The 16,734-nt window shown below is 39.6% G+C and overlaps 1 protein-coding gene and 1 long non-coding RNA gene across 3 annotated transcripts in view; one reads left to right on the forward strand and one right to left on the reverse strand.

The window, feature by feature from the left end:
* The window catches only part of TOMM70 (translocase of outer mitochondrial membrane 70), a 35,769-nt gene extending 24,098 nt beyond the window's left edge, over window positions 1-11,671 (forward strand). The window contains exons 10-12 of one of the 2 annotated variants that reach the window (XR_014077558.1): window positions 4,675-4,772; window positions 5,381-6,544; window positions 10,116-11,671. Coding sequence is in view for 1 of the 2 variants with exons in the window: in XM_081572473.1 (XP_081428599.1) it covers window positions 4,675-4,772; window positions 5,381-5,503; window positions 11,221-11,374 (375 nt within the window). In the remaining variant the exon portion in view is untranslated. The remainder of the gene's footprint in view (window positions 1-4,674; window positions 4,773-5,380; window positions 6,545-10,115) is intronic. The other variant, XM_081572473.1, reaches the window with a different exon arrangement.
* On the reverse strand, window positions 809-15,855 carry LOC145539085 (uncharacterized). Its single transcript, XR_014077563.1, has 3 exons — window positions 14,207-15,855; window positions 10,404-10,496; window positions 809-3,608 (listed from the first exon to the last, which is right to left on the reverse strand). It is a non-coding gene; the product is annotated as an uncharacterized LOC145539085 (long non-coding RNA).
* Window positions 15,856-16,734: the final 879 nt, after the last annotated feature.

Genomic DNA, 16,734 nt, shown 5'->3' on the forward strand with positions numbered 1-16,734 from the left:
GTAACCTGGGGAAGCTTTAATAGAGCATTTCCCTCATGTTTTCATTTGGATTGGATTTATAAAAATTTAATTACTTTAGGAAAATTTACTGTATGCAATTGGTGGGGAAAATATCCTTGGAAACAGTTTTCTTTCTGTTTGATTACTGTTTTTTTTAAATGGTTTAGTCTATAACAGCTCATTTTAACGTATTATTTGTCCAAAATTCTTGAAGCTTTCCTTCATTTAGGATTGAAACTATGGAAAATTGAATTTAAATTTGCATTATTTTCACTTTTAATCATAGTTTGAACTCTTGAAAAGTTTATTAACTTTAAATCATCCATTTAGATGAAAATGATTAGCCTCTTATACCCACAGTTAAAGAGTTTTTCCTCTAACTAAATGATATCTGAATGATTGTTACTTAATCTTTAAGTTAAAAGCTGCTTATGGTATCTCGAAACCCAGCCATCTCAAAATTCTATATATTTTGTCTCTTCTTTTTAGCCTAAAGAAATTTGTCCCTCCTTCTTCCTTATCCCCCCAAACATCACAGAAACAGGAAGCACTTAAAAATGACCATCCATGGTAGACTTCTACCTCCAAACATCCTTAAGGTTTATAGTTTTGTTTCTGATTTCCTTCATGCTATCATTAGTCAAGTTATAAGAAAATTTCCACAGGGGTAAAACTTTTATTTTTCAGGGATTATTGAGAGGGACTGTGAGAAGACTGATTTATGTTGGATCTATTCTGTAAAAGTCCTACACACTCCTGCATAGGGGTTGAAAACTGGGATATGAAGTACAACCCAGGAATTAAGCTCAGTTTGAAATCTTATCTATTCAGTCTTTAATTCCTAGACAGAATGCCAATTAAAAAAATGATACATTGGTTGCTGACTGCATGCTGTCTTAATTAATTGTGAAAGCATGTACTGTCAGTTCAGTTCAGTAGCTCAGTCATGTCCAACTCTTTGTGACCCCATGGACCACAGCACGCCAGCCCTCCCTGTCCATCACCAACTCCCAGAGTTTACTCAAACTCATGTCCATTGAGTCGGTGATGCCATCCAACCACCTCATTCTCTTTCGTCCCCTTCTCTTCCTGCCTTCAATCTTTCCCAGCATCAGGGTCTTTTCCAATGAGTCAGCTCTTCACATCAGGTGGCCAAAGTATTGGAGTTTCAGCTTCAACATCAGTCCGTCCAATGAAAACTCAGGACTGATCTCCTTAGGATGGACTGGTTGGATCTCCTTGCAGTACAAGGGACTCTCAAGAGCCTTCTCCAACACCACAGTTCAAAAGCATCAATTCTTTGGCACTCAGCTTTATAGTCCAACTCTCACATCCATATATGACTACTGGAAAAGCCATAATCTTGACTAGACAGACCTTTGTTGGCAAAGTAATGTCTCTGCTTTTTAATATGCTGGCTAGTTTGGTCATAACTTTCCTTCCAAGGAGTAAGCATCTTATAATCTCATGGCTGCAGTCATCATCTGCAGTGATTTTGGAGCCCAAGAAAACAAAGTCAGCCACTGTTTCCACTTTTTCCCCATCTATCTGCTATGAAGTGATGGGACCAGATACCATGATATTAGTTTTCTGAAATTGAGCTTTAAGCCAACTTTTTCACTCTCCTCTTTCACTTTCATCAAGAGGCTCTTTAGTTCTTCCTCACTTTCTGCCATAAGGGTGGTGTCATCTGCATATGTGAGGTTACTGATATTTCTCCTGGCAATCTTGATTCCAGCTTGTGCTTCCTCCAGCCCAGCATTTCTCATGATGTACTCTGCATATAAGTTAAATAAGCAGGGTGACAATATACAGCCTTGACTTTTACTATTTGGAACCAGTCTGTTGTTCCTTGTCCAGTTCTAACTGTTGCTTCCTGACCTGCATACAGATTTCTCAGGCAGGTCAGGTGGTCTGGTATTCCCATCTCTTTCAGAATTTTCCACAGTTTGTTGTCATCCACACAGTCAAAGGCTTTGGCATAGTCAATAAAGCAGAAATAGATGTTTTTCTGAAACTCTCTTCCTTTTTCGATGATCCAGCAGATGTTGGCAATTTGATCTCTGGTTTCTCTGCCTTTTCTAAATCCAGCTTGAACATCTGGAAGTTCACGGTTCACGTATTGCTGAAGCCTGGCTTAGAGAATTTTGAGCATTACCTTACTAGCGTGTGAGGTGAATGCAATTGTGCAGTAGTTTGAACATTCTTTAGCATTGCCTTTCTTTGGGATTGGAATGAAAACTGACCTTTTCCAGTCCAGTGGCCACTGCTGAGTATTCCAAATTTGTTGGCATATTTCGTGCAACACTTTTCACAGCATCATCTTTGAGGATCTGCAGTAGCTTAGCTGGAATTCCATCACTTCCACTAGCTTTGTTCATTGTGATGCTTCCCAAGTCCCACTTGACTTTGCATTCCAGGATGTCTGGCTCTAGGTGAGTGATCACACCATCATCATTATCTGGGTCGTGAAGATCTTTTTTGTACTGTTATTCTGTGTATACTTGCCACCTCTTCTTAATATCTTCTGCTTCTGTTAGGTCCATACCATTTCTGTCCTTTATTGAGCCCAAGATATCTTTGCATGAAACGTTCCCTTGGTATCTCTAATTTTCTTGAAGAGATCTCTAATCTTTCCCATTCTGTTGTTTTCCTCTATTTCTTTACATTGATCGCTGAGGAAGGCGTTCTTATCTCTCCTTGCTATTCTTTGGAACTCTGCATTCAAATGGGTATATCTTTCCTTTTCTCCTTTGCCTTCGCTTCTCTTCTTTTCACAGCTATTTGTAAGGCCTCCTCAGACAGCCATTTTGCTTTTTTGTATTTCTTTTTCTTGGGGATGGTCTTGATCCCTGTCTCCTGTACAATGTCACGAACCTCTGTCCATAGTTCATCAGGCACTCTGTCTATGAGATCTAGTCCCTTAAATCTATTTGTCACTTCCGCTGTATAATCATAAGGGATTTGACTTAGGTCATACCTGAATGGTCTAGTGGTTTTCCTTACTTTCTTCAATTTAAGTCTGAATTTGGCAATAAGGAGTTCATGATCTGAGGCACAGTCAGCTCCCAGTCTTGTTTTTGCTGACTGTATAGAGCTTCTCCATCTTTGGCTACAAAGAATATAATCAGTCTGATTTCGGTGTTGGCCACCTGGTGATGTCCATGTGTAGAGTCTTCTCTTGTGTTTTTGGAAGAGGGTGTTTGCTATGACCAGTGTGTTCTCTTGGCAAAACTCTATTAGCCTTTGCCCTGCTTCATTCTGTACTCCAAGTTTGCCTGTTACTCCAGGTGTTTCTTGACTTCCTACTTTTGCATTCCAGTTCCCTATAATGAAAAGGGCATCTTTTTTGGGGTGTTAGTTCTAAAAGGTTTTTTAGGTATTCATAGAACCGTTGAACTTCAGCTTCTTCAGCATTACTGGTTGGGGCATAGACTTGGATTACCATGATATTGAATGGTTTGCCTTGGAAACGAACAGAGATCATTCTGTTGCTTTTGAGATTGCATCCAAGTACTGCATTTCGGGCTCTTGTTGACTATGATGGCTACTCCATTTCTTCTAAGGGATTCTTGCCCACAGTAGTAGATATAATGGTCATCTGAGTACTATAATATACAAAATTTTATAGCATGTACAGAAATTAAAGTGAGATGAACACATATAATTTTATGATGTATGTACTGAATAGGTACACTTGGGTTTAGGCCTTATATTTAATTTGAAACAAACCAGAAGGTAACCATCCTCATCACTGAAATGAAATTCAGAAGGGCTTTTTTGGTTCAGATTTCTATAAGCAGCTAAAAAAGCAAAGGCCACTGACTAGCTTTTAAGGAAACCCACATTAGGAACAACTCTTTAGCAGAGGTTTCATAATTGTATATTTCTCCATCATTGTGTTACCTTCAAAATAGGTTTTGGCTTCCTTGAGCATTGTCTTACCAGCACTAGCACTATTGTAAGTCTCTTTGTACTAAATTTCAATCTTTTGGTCCTTCTTCTGATGTTTGCAACTTTTAATTTATATATATTTAGAGAGAGTTATATTTTAGTTACATAGTATGACTTTTTGCTTTGAACTCTGAAGCTTGAGCTTAGATGCTGGCTAACTCTCAGAGCTACAATTTGAGCATGGTCTGGTTTCCACATAACCAAGCCTTCCATTTCTGCCATGGGATTTGCCTTAAATGTTGATTGTAGCTTTTTTTTTCTTTCACCAATTATTTTTAAGGATTGACTCTGATAACTGTTAACATACCTACCTGAATTCATCCTTCCAAATAAGTATTGTTTTTAAGGTTAACATTTTTAATTAAGTTTAATCCCCTAAATGGGGCTTCCCAGGTGGCATCAGTGGTAAAGAATCCGCCTGCTGATGCAGGAGACATAGGAGATTCCCTGGGTCAGGAAGATCCCCTGGAGAAGGGAATGGCTACCCACTCCAATATTCTTGCCTGGAAAATTCCATGGACAGAAGAGCCTGGCAGGCTACAGTTCACGGAGTTGCAAAAGAGCCAGACACGACTGAGCAACTAAACAACAGTCACCCCAAAACAATAATTTAGTAATGAAGAGTTAAATGAAATAAATTTTAATGATTAATAAGCAACATAGTTTTAACTCCTTAGGGATACAGTTACCTAAATTTAACTGAAGTATCTCTTCACATAGGCATTAACAGATCAACAGCAGTTTGGCAAAGCTGATGAAATGTATGATAAATGTATTAATTTGGAACCAGATAATGCCACAACGTATGTTCATAAAGGGTATGTATTTTGGGGGTCTGTTCCAGTAAAAAAAAAGCTAAATTGCTTGCATAGTAATAAAATGGATTTGTTTTGCTCACTGAGAAAGGGGACTGTTGGTAGAGTCAGTGAGCTAATTGAAAAATTTCTTCATTGCTATGAATGCTTCACTGTTATTTTTTTTTAACTTTTATTTTTTTAACAATGTTTCACTATTATATAATAATTAGTAAATCTGCTACTTGCACTCTAGCTTAAGGATTTCCCTTCTGGGCATCCTGTCAAATGTTACTTGTATCAAAATAGGACACACATAAATAGGTTTTTCCTGTTTTAGTATACTTAAATTATCATTTTTAAAACTTCACTTAAATTATACAAATTAAAACATTAAGCTGTGCAAAGGAAGTTAATAATAGAGCCTAGATCATTATAATAAGGAATTTAGACTTCATAATAAGGAATTTAGACTACAAAACCACTGTAAGTTGAGGGAGAAAAAACCAATTTGATGCTGATTCTGTACTGTTTTAGATTTTGTTTTTCCTTATTAATTGAATTATAAATTCATTGAGAGCAGAATTGATACTGGGCCATGGTCACATCTGACTACTGTTTTGCATTTGCAGTTTACTTCAACTTCAGTGGAAGCAAGATCTGGATAAAGGTTTGGAGCTTATCAGCAAGGCTATTGAAATTGACAATAAATGTGATTTTGCATATGAAACCATGGGAACTATTGAAGTACAAAGGTAACTGCTATAGTCTGTCCTTCGGAAAGTTAGGGAAGCTCCATAGATATTTACCTTTTTGTTTTTTTCATTATAAATAGGTTATTGTCATTATTCATTGAATTTTTAAGTCTTAGTATGCCTTTGCAGGCAAGATTCCCTCGAAACTATACAACTTTGATTTGCTTGGTTTCATATTTTTTCAATTTAAAAATCAAACTTATAAAAGTTGTTTAAGTCGAGCATACGCATTAAAAGGGAAGCTTGATCTTTCTTTAATGGTTGTTGTATGGTTGTGCCTCCTGTCACCTGTATCATTTCTGGTGGAGGGGAAATGTCTGCATTGTACATAGGCAGTAGTACAAGGCTTGGCAGCCACATTGCCCAAAGACATAGATCTTGCTACAGCCAAGTGGCACCATCACCTCTGAGCAACTTGCACCATCACCTCTGAGCCCTCAAGTTTTCTTTCAAATCAGGGAGTTGGGTAAGATTTTTGCAGTTCTGACCTTTTCATAACTTCTTGATTTCTGTAAATGTCTATGCAGAGTTGTACTTGAGATTCACCATTAACAGATGACACCTGTGTATGCCATAGACTTTAATGTGGTATGCCATCTTGACACTGGCATTGTCATCCATTTGAGTATCTACTCTAGGCCAGGTACTGAACTTTAGGTGCTTTCCAAATATTTCAGTTGATTTTTATCTGTCTTTATAAAGGTTGAGATTATATGGTCCTCAATTTAATTGAAGAGTTCAGTTCAGTTCAGTCGCTCAGTTGTGTCTGACTCTTTGCGACCCCATGGACTGTAGCACGCCAGACCTCCCTGTCCATCACCAGCTCCTAGAGTTTACTCAAACTCATGTCGATTAAGTCAGTGAAGCCATCCAACCATCTCATCCTCCGTTGTCCCCTTCTCTCACCTTCAATCTTTCCCAGCATCAGGGTCTTTTCAAATGAGTCAGTTCTTCGCATCAGGTGGCCAAGTATTGGAGTTTCAGCTTCAGCATCAGTCTTTCCAATGAATATTCAGAACTGATTTCCTTTAAGATGGATTGGTTGGATCTCCTTGCAGTCCAAGGGACTTTCAAGAGTCTTCTCCAACACCACAGTTCAAAAGCATCAATTCTTTGGCACTCAGCTTTATAGACCAACTCTGACATCCATACATGACTACTGGAAAAACCACATCTTTGACTAGATGGATCTTTGTTGGCAAAGTAATGTCTCTGTTTTTTAATATGCTGTCTAGGTTGGTCATAACTTTCCTTCCAAGGAGCAAGCATCTTTTTAATTTCATGGCTGCAGTCACCATCTGCAGTGATTTTGGAGCCCAAGAAAACAAAGTCAGCCATTGTTTCCACTATTTCCCCATCTATCTGCCATGAAGTGATGGGACCAGATGCCATGATCTTAGTTTTCTGAATGTTGAGTTTTAAGCCTACTTTCACTCTCCTCTTTCACTTTCATCGAGAGGCTCTTTAGTTCTTTGCTTTCTGCCATAAGGGTGGTGTCATCTGCATATCTGAGGTTATTTGTATTTCTCCCAGCAATCTTGATTCCAGCTTGTGCTTCATCCAGCCCAGTGTTTCTCATGATGTACTCTGCATATAAGTTAAATAAGCAGGGTGACAATATACAGCCTTGATGTGCTCTTTCCCGATTTAGAACCAGTCTGTTGTCCCATGTCCAGTTCTAACTGTTGCTTCTTGGCCTGCATACAGATTTCTCAGGAGGCAGGTAAGGTGGCCTGATATTCCCATCTCTTTCAGAATTTTCCACAGTTTGTTGTGATCCACACAAAGGCTTTGGTGTAGTCAGTAAAGCAGATGTTTTTCTGAAACTCTCTTGCTTTTTCGATGATCCACCAGATGTTGGCAATTTGATCTCTGGTTCCTCTGCCTTTTCTAAATCCAGCTTGAACATCTGGAAGTTCATGGTTCACATATTGCTGAAGCCTGGCTTGGAGAATTTTGAGTATTACTTTACTAGTGTGTGAGATGAGTACAATTGTGCGGTAGTTTGAGCATTCTTTGGCATTGCCTTTCTTTGGGATTGGAATGAAAACTGACCTTTTCCAGTCCTGTGGCCACTGCTGAGTTTTCCAAATTTGCTGGCATATTGAGTGCTTAACTTTCACAGCATCATCTTTTAGGATTTGAAAGAGCTCAACTAGAATTCCATTACCTCCACTAGCTTTGTTTGTAGTGATGCTTCCTAAGGCCCACTTGACTTCACATTCCAGGATGTCTGGCTCTAGGTGAGTGATCACACCATCGTGATTATCTGGGTCATGAAGGTCTTTTTTGTATAGTTTTCCTGTGTATTCTTGCCACCTCTTAATATCTTCTGCTTCTGTTAGGTCCATACCATTTCTGTCCTTTATTGTGCCCATCTTTGTATTCCTAGACTGGTTAAATTAATAAGGTGACATGGTGAGCCAGTAGTAGAGGAGATGAACCCATATTTCCTTGATACCGAAAGTAGCTGATCTTCCCACCATCACTTGTCAGGGTCCAGTAGGAGTTGTCTTAATAACATTCAGTCACTCCTGGAGTCCTCTTCTCTCTCAGCTCCAGAAGAAGCAGAATGTGTGTGTGTGTGTGTGTGTGTGTGTATACACACACATAGGCTTATGAAAATTTTTGTGATTCTTTTGAACCATTCTGACAGTTGTATATAAATATTAAATTATTTCTTAATTTCCAGTTAATGTGAGTAAAATATTCTTATGCTAGAATATGGTTGGGTAGTAGTTGTTAATCTTTTGAGCAATGATGTGGACTTTTCCTAGAATAATGCATATATGGAAACTCTCTGCACTTAAGTTGTTCATAGAGCCTGGGTTAAGGACCTCTGATTTATGGAGTTTGATGAATTGTGTTTGAATTGTACTTTAAGAAATCCACTCTAAATCCTGCTTTACAAATAGAGAAATGTTAATGAATGAAATTGCTGGTTAACAGAAGATTTAGCAAATCTTCTGTCTACCTAATATCTGAACATGAACTGTTAGTTATTAATTGTCTATTATGCACCATATCAATATATGTAGTAGGAGATTAACTACAGTCACCCAGACGTACATTTTACTTCTTAGAGTTTAACTGTCATATATATGTGTGTGTGTGAGTTGCTCAGTTGTGTCTACCTCTTTGTGATCGAATGGACTAGAGCGCTCCAGGCTCCTCTGTCCTTGAAATTCTTCAGGCAAGAATACTGGAGCGGACAGCTGTTCCCTTCTCCAGGAGATCTTCCCACCCCTGGGATCAAACACAGGTCTCCTGCATGGCAGGCAGATTCTTTACCATCTGAGCCACCAGGGAAGCCCGTTATATATAGAGTGGGGACTTAATATTTATTGTAAGATTACAGGCAGGTATGCATATATACATATACATAATGCTACTGCTACTGCTGCTAAGTCGCTTCAGTCGTGTCTGACTCTGTGCGACCCCATAGACGGCAGCCCACCAGGCTCCTTCGTCTCTGGGATTCTCCAGGCAAGCATATTGGAGTGGGTTGCCATTTCCTTCTCCAGTGCATGAAAGTGAAAAGTGAAAGTGAAGTCGCTCAGTCGTGTCTGACTTTTCGCGACCCCATGGGCTGCAGCCTACCAGGCTCCTCCGTCCATGGGGTTTCCCAGGCAAGAGTACTGGAGTGGGGTGCCATTGCCTTCTCCGACATATACATACTAGTTACTTTAAAACAGCTCTTGCTTCTTAGTAAGTATATAAAGCCTAGTCACAGACTGTAAGAGGTAAATTTTATGTTTTTTTTGACAAAATGTATTCATCCATTTATTCAAAAAATGGATAATAGTTACCAAGCATTTTACTTAGTTCTGGGAATTGAAAGGTGTCCATTAAGGATCTACTTCTGCTTCATTGATTATGCTAAAGCCTTTGACTGTGTGGATCACAACAAACTGTGGAAAATTCTTAAAGAGATGGGAATACTAGAGCACCTTACCTGTCTCCTGAGAAGCCTGTATGCAGGTCAAGAAGTAACAGTTAGAACCAGACATGGAACAACTGACTAGTTCAAAATTAGGAAAGGAGCACAACAAAGCTATATATTGTCACCCTGCTTATTATATGTAGAGTACATCAGGAAAAATGCTGGGCTGGATGAATCACAAGATGGAATCAAGATTCCCACAAGAAATATCAATAACCCCAGATATGCGGATGATACCACTCTAATGTCAGAAAGTGGAGAGGAACTAAAGAACCTCTTGATGAAGGTGAAAAGAGGAAGTGAAAAAGCTGGCTTGAAACTCAACATTCAAAAAAACTAAGATCGTGGCATCTGGTCCCATCACTTCATGGCAAATAGAAGGGGAAAAAAGTGGAAACAGTGACAGTTTTTATTTTCTTGGACTCTAAAATCACTGTGGATAGTGACCACAGACATGAAATTAAAAGACACTTGCTCCTTGGAAGGAAAACTATGACAAACCTAGACAGCATATTAAAAAGCCGACATCCCTTTGCCAGCAAAGGTTGATCCAGTCAAAGCTACGATTTTTCCAGTAGTCATGTATAGGTGTGAGAGTTGGACCATAAAGAAGGATGAATGCTGAGGAACTGGCACTTTTGAACTGTGGTGTTGGAGAAGACTCTTGAGAGTCCCTTGGACTGTAAAGAGATCCCACCAGTCAGTCCTAAAGATCAACCCTAAATATTCATTGGAAGGACTGAAGCTGAGGCTTCAGTACTTTGGCCACCTGATGGGAAGAGCCAACTCATTGGAAAAGACCTTGATGCTAGTAAAGATTGAGGGCAAGCAGAGAACGCAGGCAGCAGAGGATGAGATGGTGAGATACCATCACCGACTCAGTGGACACGAACAGAGGTGTCTAGCATGCTACAGTCCATGGGGTCGTAAAGAGTTGAACAAGACTTAGCAACTTACCAACAAAGACTGGTGTAAGCATATATTCATCTGACTGTGCATAGAATGATGATAGAATTATGGGAACAATGGAGACGGAGCAGCCAATTCCTGCTGGGAAAGGGAAAAATATTTTTCATGAAGATATTCTAGTCAGTATTTGACCTGGGCCTTAGAAAGGTGAGGATTTGACTAGAATCAGGCAGAGAAGCAATAAATAATCTGACGATTGTTAGCATGAGTGAACTCAAGGAGACCTGTGTGACTGGAGTAGAGATGTGGGGGCTAACAATATGTTGGTAAGGGTTGCACAGATTTGTAAAGGTAAGGTCCCTGAATACCCTTAATGTTCTCTGAGCTTACATCACTGCTTTCTAAAGGAGCCTCATGATGGAGTAGAAATGCACAGAATTTAGGAACCAGATGTGATTAAGATTTTAAATAAGTCATCGAATTTTTCTAGTCTCATTGTTCTTATTTGTAAACAAAGGCCATAAGTAACATAATATAAGCACATATAGTATTCAGTCATGTCCAACTCTTTGTGACCCCATGGACTGTAGTCCACCAGGCTCCTCTGTCTGTGGGACTCTCCAGGCAAGCACACTGGAGTGGGTTGCCATTTCCTACTGACCCAGCAATCAAGCCTGGGTCTCCCGCATTGCAGGCAGATTCTTTACCATCTGAGCCACTGGGGAAGCCCTGTATTTGTAATAGTAGCTAACATTCATTGTTTTCTATATGATAGGCATCACCTTGTTATAAAGAAGCATTTTATTAGTATCATGGTTGAAACTTAAAGGTCAGCTCCATGTAATTTTCGGTTTTTTTCTTTTAGAGGAAACATGGAGAAAGCCATTGACATGTTCAACAAAGCTATTAACCTGGCCAAATCAGAAATGGAGATGGCTCATCTATACTCACTTTGTGATGCTGCCCATGCCCAGACAGAAGTTGCAAAGAAATATGGATTAAAACCACCAACATTATAAAATATGGGGGAAGTTTACCCCTCTTTTAGAAGTTTACCCCTCTTCAACTGAACCCTGAAGACACTGTTGTGAACTGTGTTGAATGGTGGGACTTCATGTTTCCATTTGTGCTGTTGTCCTTCGTTACAGCTGTCTCATGTTTAGGTGTTGTGGGAGTGGCTGTTGAAGAAAGTTTGCAGTGTGGCAGCTTTTATTCCCTGTGCAACAAAAGCTTAGAACCTGTTAAAGGGATATGAAAATAAAGTTGCAGAGAGTACAAATGACAATTGGCCATGCAAATAAAAACTTTGATTTGTTGATTTGACTTTTTTTCTGAGGGGGTGGGAGGGTGAATATGTGCTGGTTGATTTTGTCTTTGTGTGCGTGTGTATATGTGTGTATATATATGAATATTCTACAGTTTTACAGCATGTTGGTTTTTTAATTAACATAGTACGTGCTGTAAAATAGGATTCTTTTAGATTTGGTTAATCCCTTTCAGTTGATTCCTCTGAAGGAAACAAAGCTTAAGTGGGGAATTTTGTTTTTACGGCAGCAAAATTGAGACCCTTTAAACCACTGTCAGCATGCAAAATGCCTCTGATTCTGCACAGTGTTAGACACGATGGCAACGCTTAAATCTTTTGACCCCCTTCAACTCTAATAGATAATGTACATCATTCTTAAAGTCTACAGTAGCTCTTTTTCATACAGTAAATCATGCTGCTGCTGCTAAGTTGCTTCAGTCGTGTCCGACTCTGTGCGACCCCATGGACTGTGGCCTACCAGGCTCCTCCGTCCATGGGATTTTCCAGGCAAGAGTACTGGAGTGGGATGCCATTGCCTTCTCCGTAAATCATGCAGAAGCAAGATATTTTAGTTGATGTATGTGCAGAAGACTGAGTATTAAAGGGAGAGCAGACCAGGCATGAGGTAAGATGAGATGGAAATGTGTTTATAATTGCCCATGGTTATTTTCTCATGTTTAATAGGTACTACTATTTAATAGTGTACTTTTTAAAGAAAACAAAGATTGGTTATATATATATAAAGATGAAATGTCGTAAGTAATTAGCTTAAAATTTCTAGTGAACAAACTTTGGCTAACAGTTCAAAAGGATGAAAGTCTCATGTCTAGAAATATAGTATTTCCTGAAGTGACAAGTTTAATGCTTCTTAACTATGGCTATGTGTACTTAAGGGATTTTGAGCCAGTATTTTCAAAGATGCTGAGGACATGTGGCGTGTATTTTAGTTTTGAACTAACTTTGGTCTTTAAGCATGTCCACGTCTGTACTGGGGATACCAACAGCAGGTTTTTGTTTTATTCATTTTACCTTTACCTCACCCTCTTCCTTAGCAATCACTTTGTTTTTTCAACTTGTCACTTTGATAGATCATCCTTTTCTTATATGCTGATTTTTCTGGTTGGGGGTGGGGTGTTCTTAAAGAATATCCTGCTTTGAGATATTTATGGTGATTTTGAGATATTCAGTGTGGGAAGAGGTTTACTTAGGTCTGAGTAGAATAAAAGAGCAAGCTGTCAGTTGGACTTTTCTGGAAATGTTATCTAATTAGAGTTTACATTGTTGGGAGTAAATGAGCATTTTACCCCTCTTTAAAAAGGTGCTCTATCCTACTGAAACCAAAAAGATTTTGTCAAAAATGCTATCTTTTTAGAAGCTACTAGAAGTTACTCCCTTCCAAAATCAGAGTCTGGAAAATATTGAGAGGCCTCTAACTAATCGGTGGGGGCAGTGAACCTAATTTAAGCTGGCCTGGATAATGGCAAGTGGGACAGCTCTGCATTGTAGTTTTTAAATTAAGCACCTACTATAATAACCCCTGAATACAGAAATGTTATACATCTCTGAACAACCTCTGGCTTAAAACAAGTTTTTATTTGCATGGCTGTATTTACATTAACACTGATATTTTCTTCTCCCTTCCTACCCCTTGGGGTTTGGTAGAAAACACACAAAGGAAACTGAAGCATGTACCATTCGATACTATCATTCCAGATCCTCATGGACTATTGCCTGTTCTGAAAAATATTTGAAACTGCGCTGAAAGCTGCATCTGTCTGTATCTTTTCTTTTGTAAATGACCTCACATGTAAATTCACCAAATAAATATTACATTCAAGCTTTTCAATCTATTCTTTAAATAGGAGGATAGGCAGTTTATTCATTTACCACAGTATTTGGTAAATTCAGTCATTCTTTTGCGGGCGCAAGGTAACTTTGACATATTGGACATGTTTGTATATGAAACACAGTTAAGTTTTGGATATTAAAGATGGAGTCTCCCATTCTTCCTCCTGGTGAAACAAAAGCTCTAAGTAAAACCAACTTACTCTATTCCTACCTTTACCTTACTCGTACTGCACAACAACCTGGAAGGTTACCAGGCAGACTTGAGCCCTGTGACTCAGCTAATCCTTAAACTGGTTTCACCAGTGAGGTGTTGTTTTTTTCCCCACCAGTGAGTTTTGATCAGTCTTCAGCCACTTGGAGTCTTGTCGTCTGAAAAATCCTACCATCCTTAGGTATTTGTGGTATGAATAAGTAAGAGATCTCAGTGCAGTACTAAGCAGCTATGTCTTTATAACACAATTCAGCTAGATGGAAATTCAAATTGTAAACAGTCGTTTTTCCCAGGAAAGCTCAACTAATTCTTATCTTCTTAAGGCTGTTTATAAACAGGAAGACTGTATAATTACCCCAAAATTTTTTGAGTAATAATGAAAGTAGTAATTACTCAAGACAGTCCGGGGTAAACTGAGTTGTATGGTCTTTGTATTTATAAAGAAACAGTGTGGGAATGGGAGAGCTAATAACTAATCAACCTTACCTTTAATTCTCTGCAAAACTGTTTGAACAGTCAGTTCAGTTCTGTCGCTCAGTTGTGTCCGACTCTTTGCGACCCCATGAGCTGCAGCACACCAGGCCTCCCTGTCCAACACCAACTCCCGGAGCCTACCCAAACATGTCCATTGAGTCAGTGATGCCATCCAACCATCTCATCCTCTGTCGTCCCCTTCTCCTCCTGCCCTCAATCTTTCCCAGCATCAGGGTCTTTTCAAATGAGTCAGCTCTTCGCATCAGGTGGCCAAAGTATTGGAGTTTCAGCTTCAACATCAGTCCTTCCAATGAATGCCCAGGACTGATCTCCTTTAGGATGGACTGGTTGGATCTCCTTGCAGTCCAAGGGACTCTCAAGATTGAGTCTTCTCCAACACCACAGTTTAAAAGCATCAATTCTTCAGCACTCAGCTTTCTTTATAGTCCAACTCTCACATCCATACATGACTATTGCAAAAACCATAGCCTTGACTAGACGGACCTTTGCTGACAAAGTAATGTCTCTGCTTTTTAATATGCTGGCTAGGTTGGTCATAACTTTCCTTCCATGGAGTAAGCGTCTTTTAATTTCATGGCTGCAATCACCATCTGCAGTGATTCTGGAGCCCCAAAAAATAAAAGTCTCTGTTTCCACTGTTTCCCCATCTATTTGCCATGAAGTGATGGGACCAGATGCCATGATCTTAGTTTTCTGAATGTTATTAACTTGGTCTATTTTTAAGGCTTTACACACAGTGATAGAATGAATAGTGGTCCTCCAGAAGATATTCATGTGATCCCTGGAACCTGTGTTACCCTATAGGGCAAAAATGGACTTACAGGTGTTATTCAGTTAATCTCGTGATTGGGAAAATATCCTGGGTTATCTAGGTGGACCCCAGATACAGTTACAAGTGTCTTTGTAAAAGAGATTTCAGACAGAAGAAGAGAAGACAGTATGACAACAAACAGATCAGAGTGCTGTGGCCCCAGGCCAAGGAATGCTGGCAGCCACCAGGAGCTCAAAAAGCAAGAATGGATTCTGCCCTAGAGCAGAGCGTGGCCCTGCTGACACCCTGATTCAGTCCAGTGAAATTGATTTTGGACTTCTGGCCTTCAGAACTATAAGAAAGTAAGTTTCTGTTGTTTTAAGTCACTAAATACGTGGCAATTTGTTATGACGGCCACAGGAAACCAATTCTCCTTTGGGTATTATGTACAAGGCAGCCTATAATTGAATTATTTTTTGAGTATTGCAAAGTTCAGCATGACCTCACATGCACTTAAACTTTGGCCAAAGGCATTTCAGGCAGAGTGAAGATTTAGTCAAGAGATGGGGCATTTGTGATGGAAAATCCATGTGATCATGGTAAAATCACCAGGCCAAAGCCTGCTCTTCATGAGGTAAAGAAATTGAGATGCCTCTGCCAGTACCAAGAAGAAATATCAAAAGTGAGATGCTATTTCCTAATGTTTTCATTTATTTCAAGGAGACAGTGCACAAATTCTGTTGGGGGTTGAGAGCGTTTATTAGTAGACCATTCTAGACAACCTTCCTGCCAGCTGGGATTCAAGGGACAGAAACTGTGCCAACCAAAGGAGGGGAGGAAGTTCAAGGTGAGAAGAGGCTGCGGGCAAATATGAGAGCTGCCTTTCAGAGGCCAGGAACATGACTTGGTTTCTCCAATTTTTGTTTTTTTTTCTTTTGCTAGCACTGGAATCTGCAAGTGCTGTCCTAGAGGCCACAGGAGGGTTTGGCAGATAAGGTTTCTATAGCATAGAGGGGAGGAAGACCACGATTGAAACAGACTCCTGGACACCATTTGGGGGACTAGAAAGTTTAAAGCTAGGGGGGACCAGATAGAGCAGGTGGGAGTCTCTGCACAGATGACCCATGATCTAAATTATCCATGAACAGCTATATTAAGCAAATTTTACCCAATTTTAATTCTCAGAATACCCCCTTTACATCAAGAACTGGAAAGGGTCAGATTTTCCCCTACTTATCAAGTAGTTTCATGAATGCTAGCAGATGTGAGACCGTAGGTCAGAGATGACGGATCTACTTACTTAGAGCACGCTAAGCAGCACGAGCTTCATGTTCGCTTTGCACCCACACCTCATGGAGGTGACCTGGAGTAACCTAGGTGGAGGTCACACGCGGAGGGGGTCTGTGTCACAGCTGAGAAACTCTGAGCTTAGGAAACCCAAATCTTAATGGACTGGCCACATGAAAACTTGCCTAACTTATGCATCAGAGGGAAACATTATTATTGTGCTGGTTTCTAAACAGACCTGTCTAATCTTATGGTCCAGAAAGAGACAGTTTCTGTCTTCTAAAGCTGTTCACTTTATACAGACATCTTTGAAAGGACAGTCTGGAAGAAAAGCTATCAGTGCCTCTGTTTGCAAGACATGCAGAAACTAGAGAGACCTGTGGAGAATGGATTACTCATCTCTACATGTTTTTAGCTTTTATGACTTCATCTCAAGCTTACCTTTCATGAGTTTAGAGGATTACCATGTCTATTCTGGGCA

The sequence above is a fragment of the Giraffa tippelskirchi genome, chromosome 2 (genome assembly GCF_054371585.1).
Source record: "Giraffa tippelskirchi isolate mGirTip1 chromosome 2, T2T-mGirTip1v1.2.pri, whole genome shotgun sequence".
NCBI classification, from domain to species: domain Eukaryota; kingdom Metazoa; phylum Chordata; class Mammalia; order Artiodactyla; family Giraffidae; genus Giraffa; species Giraffa tippelskirchi.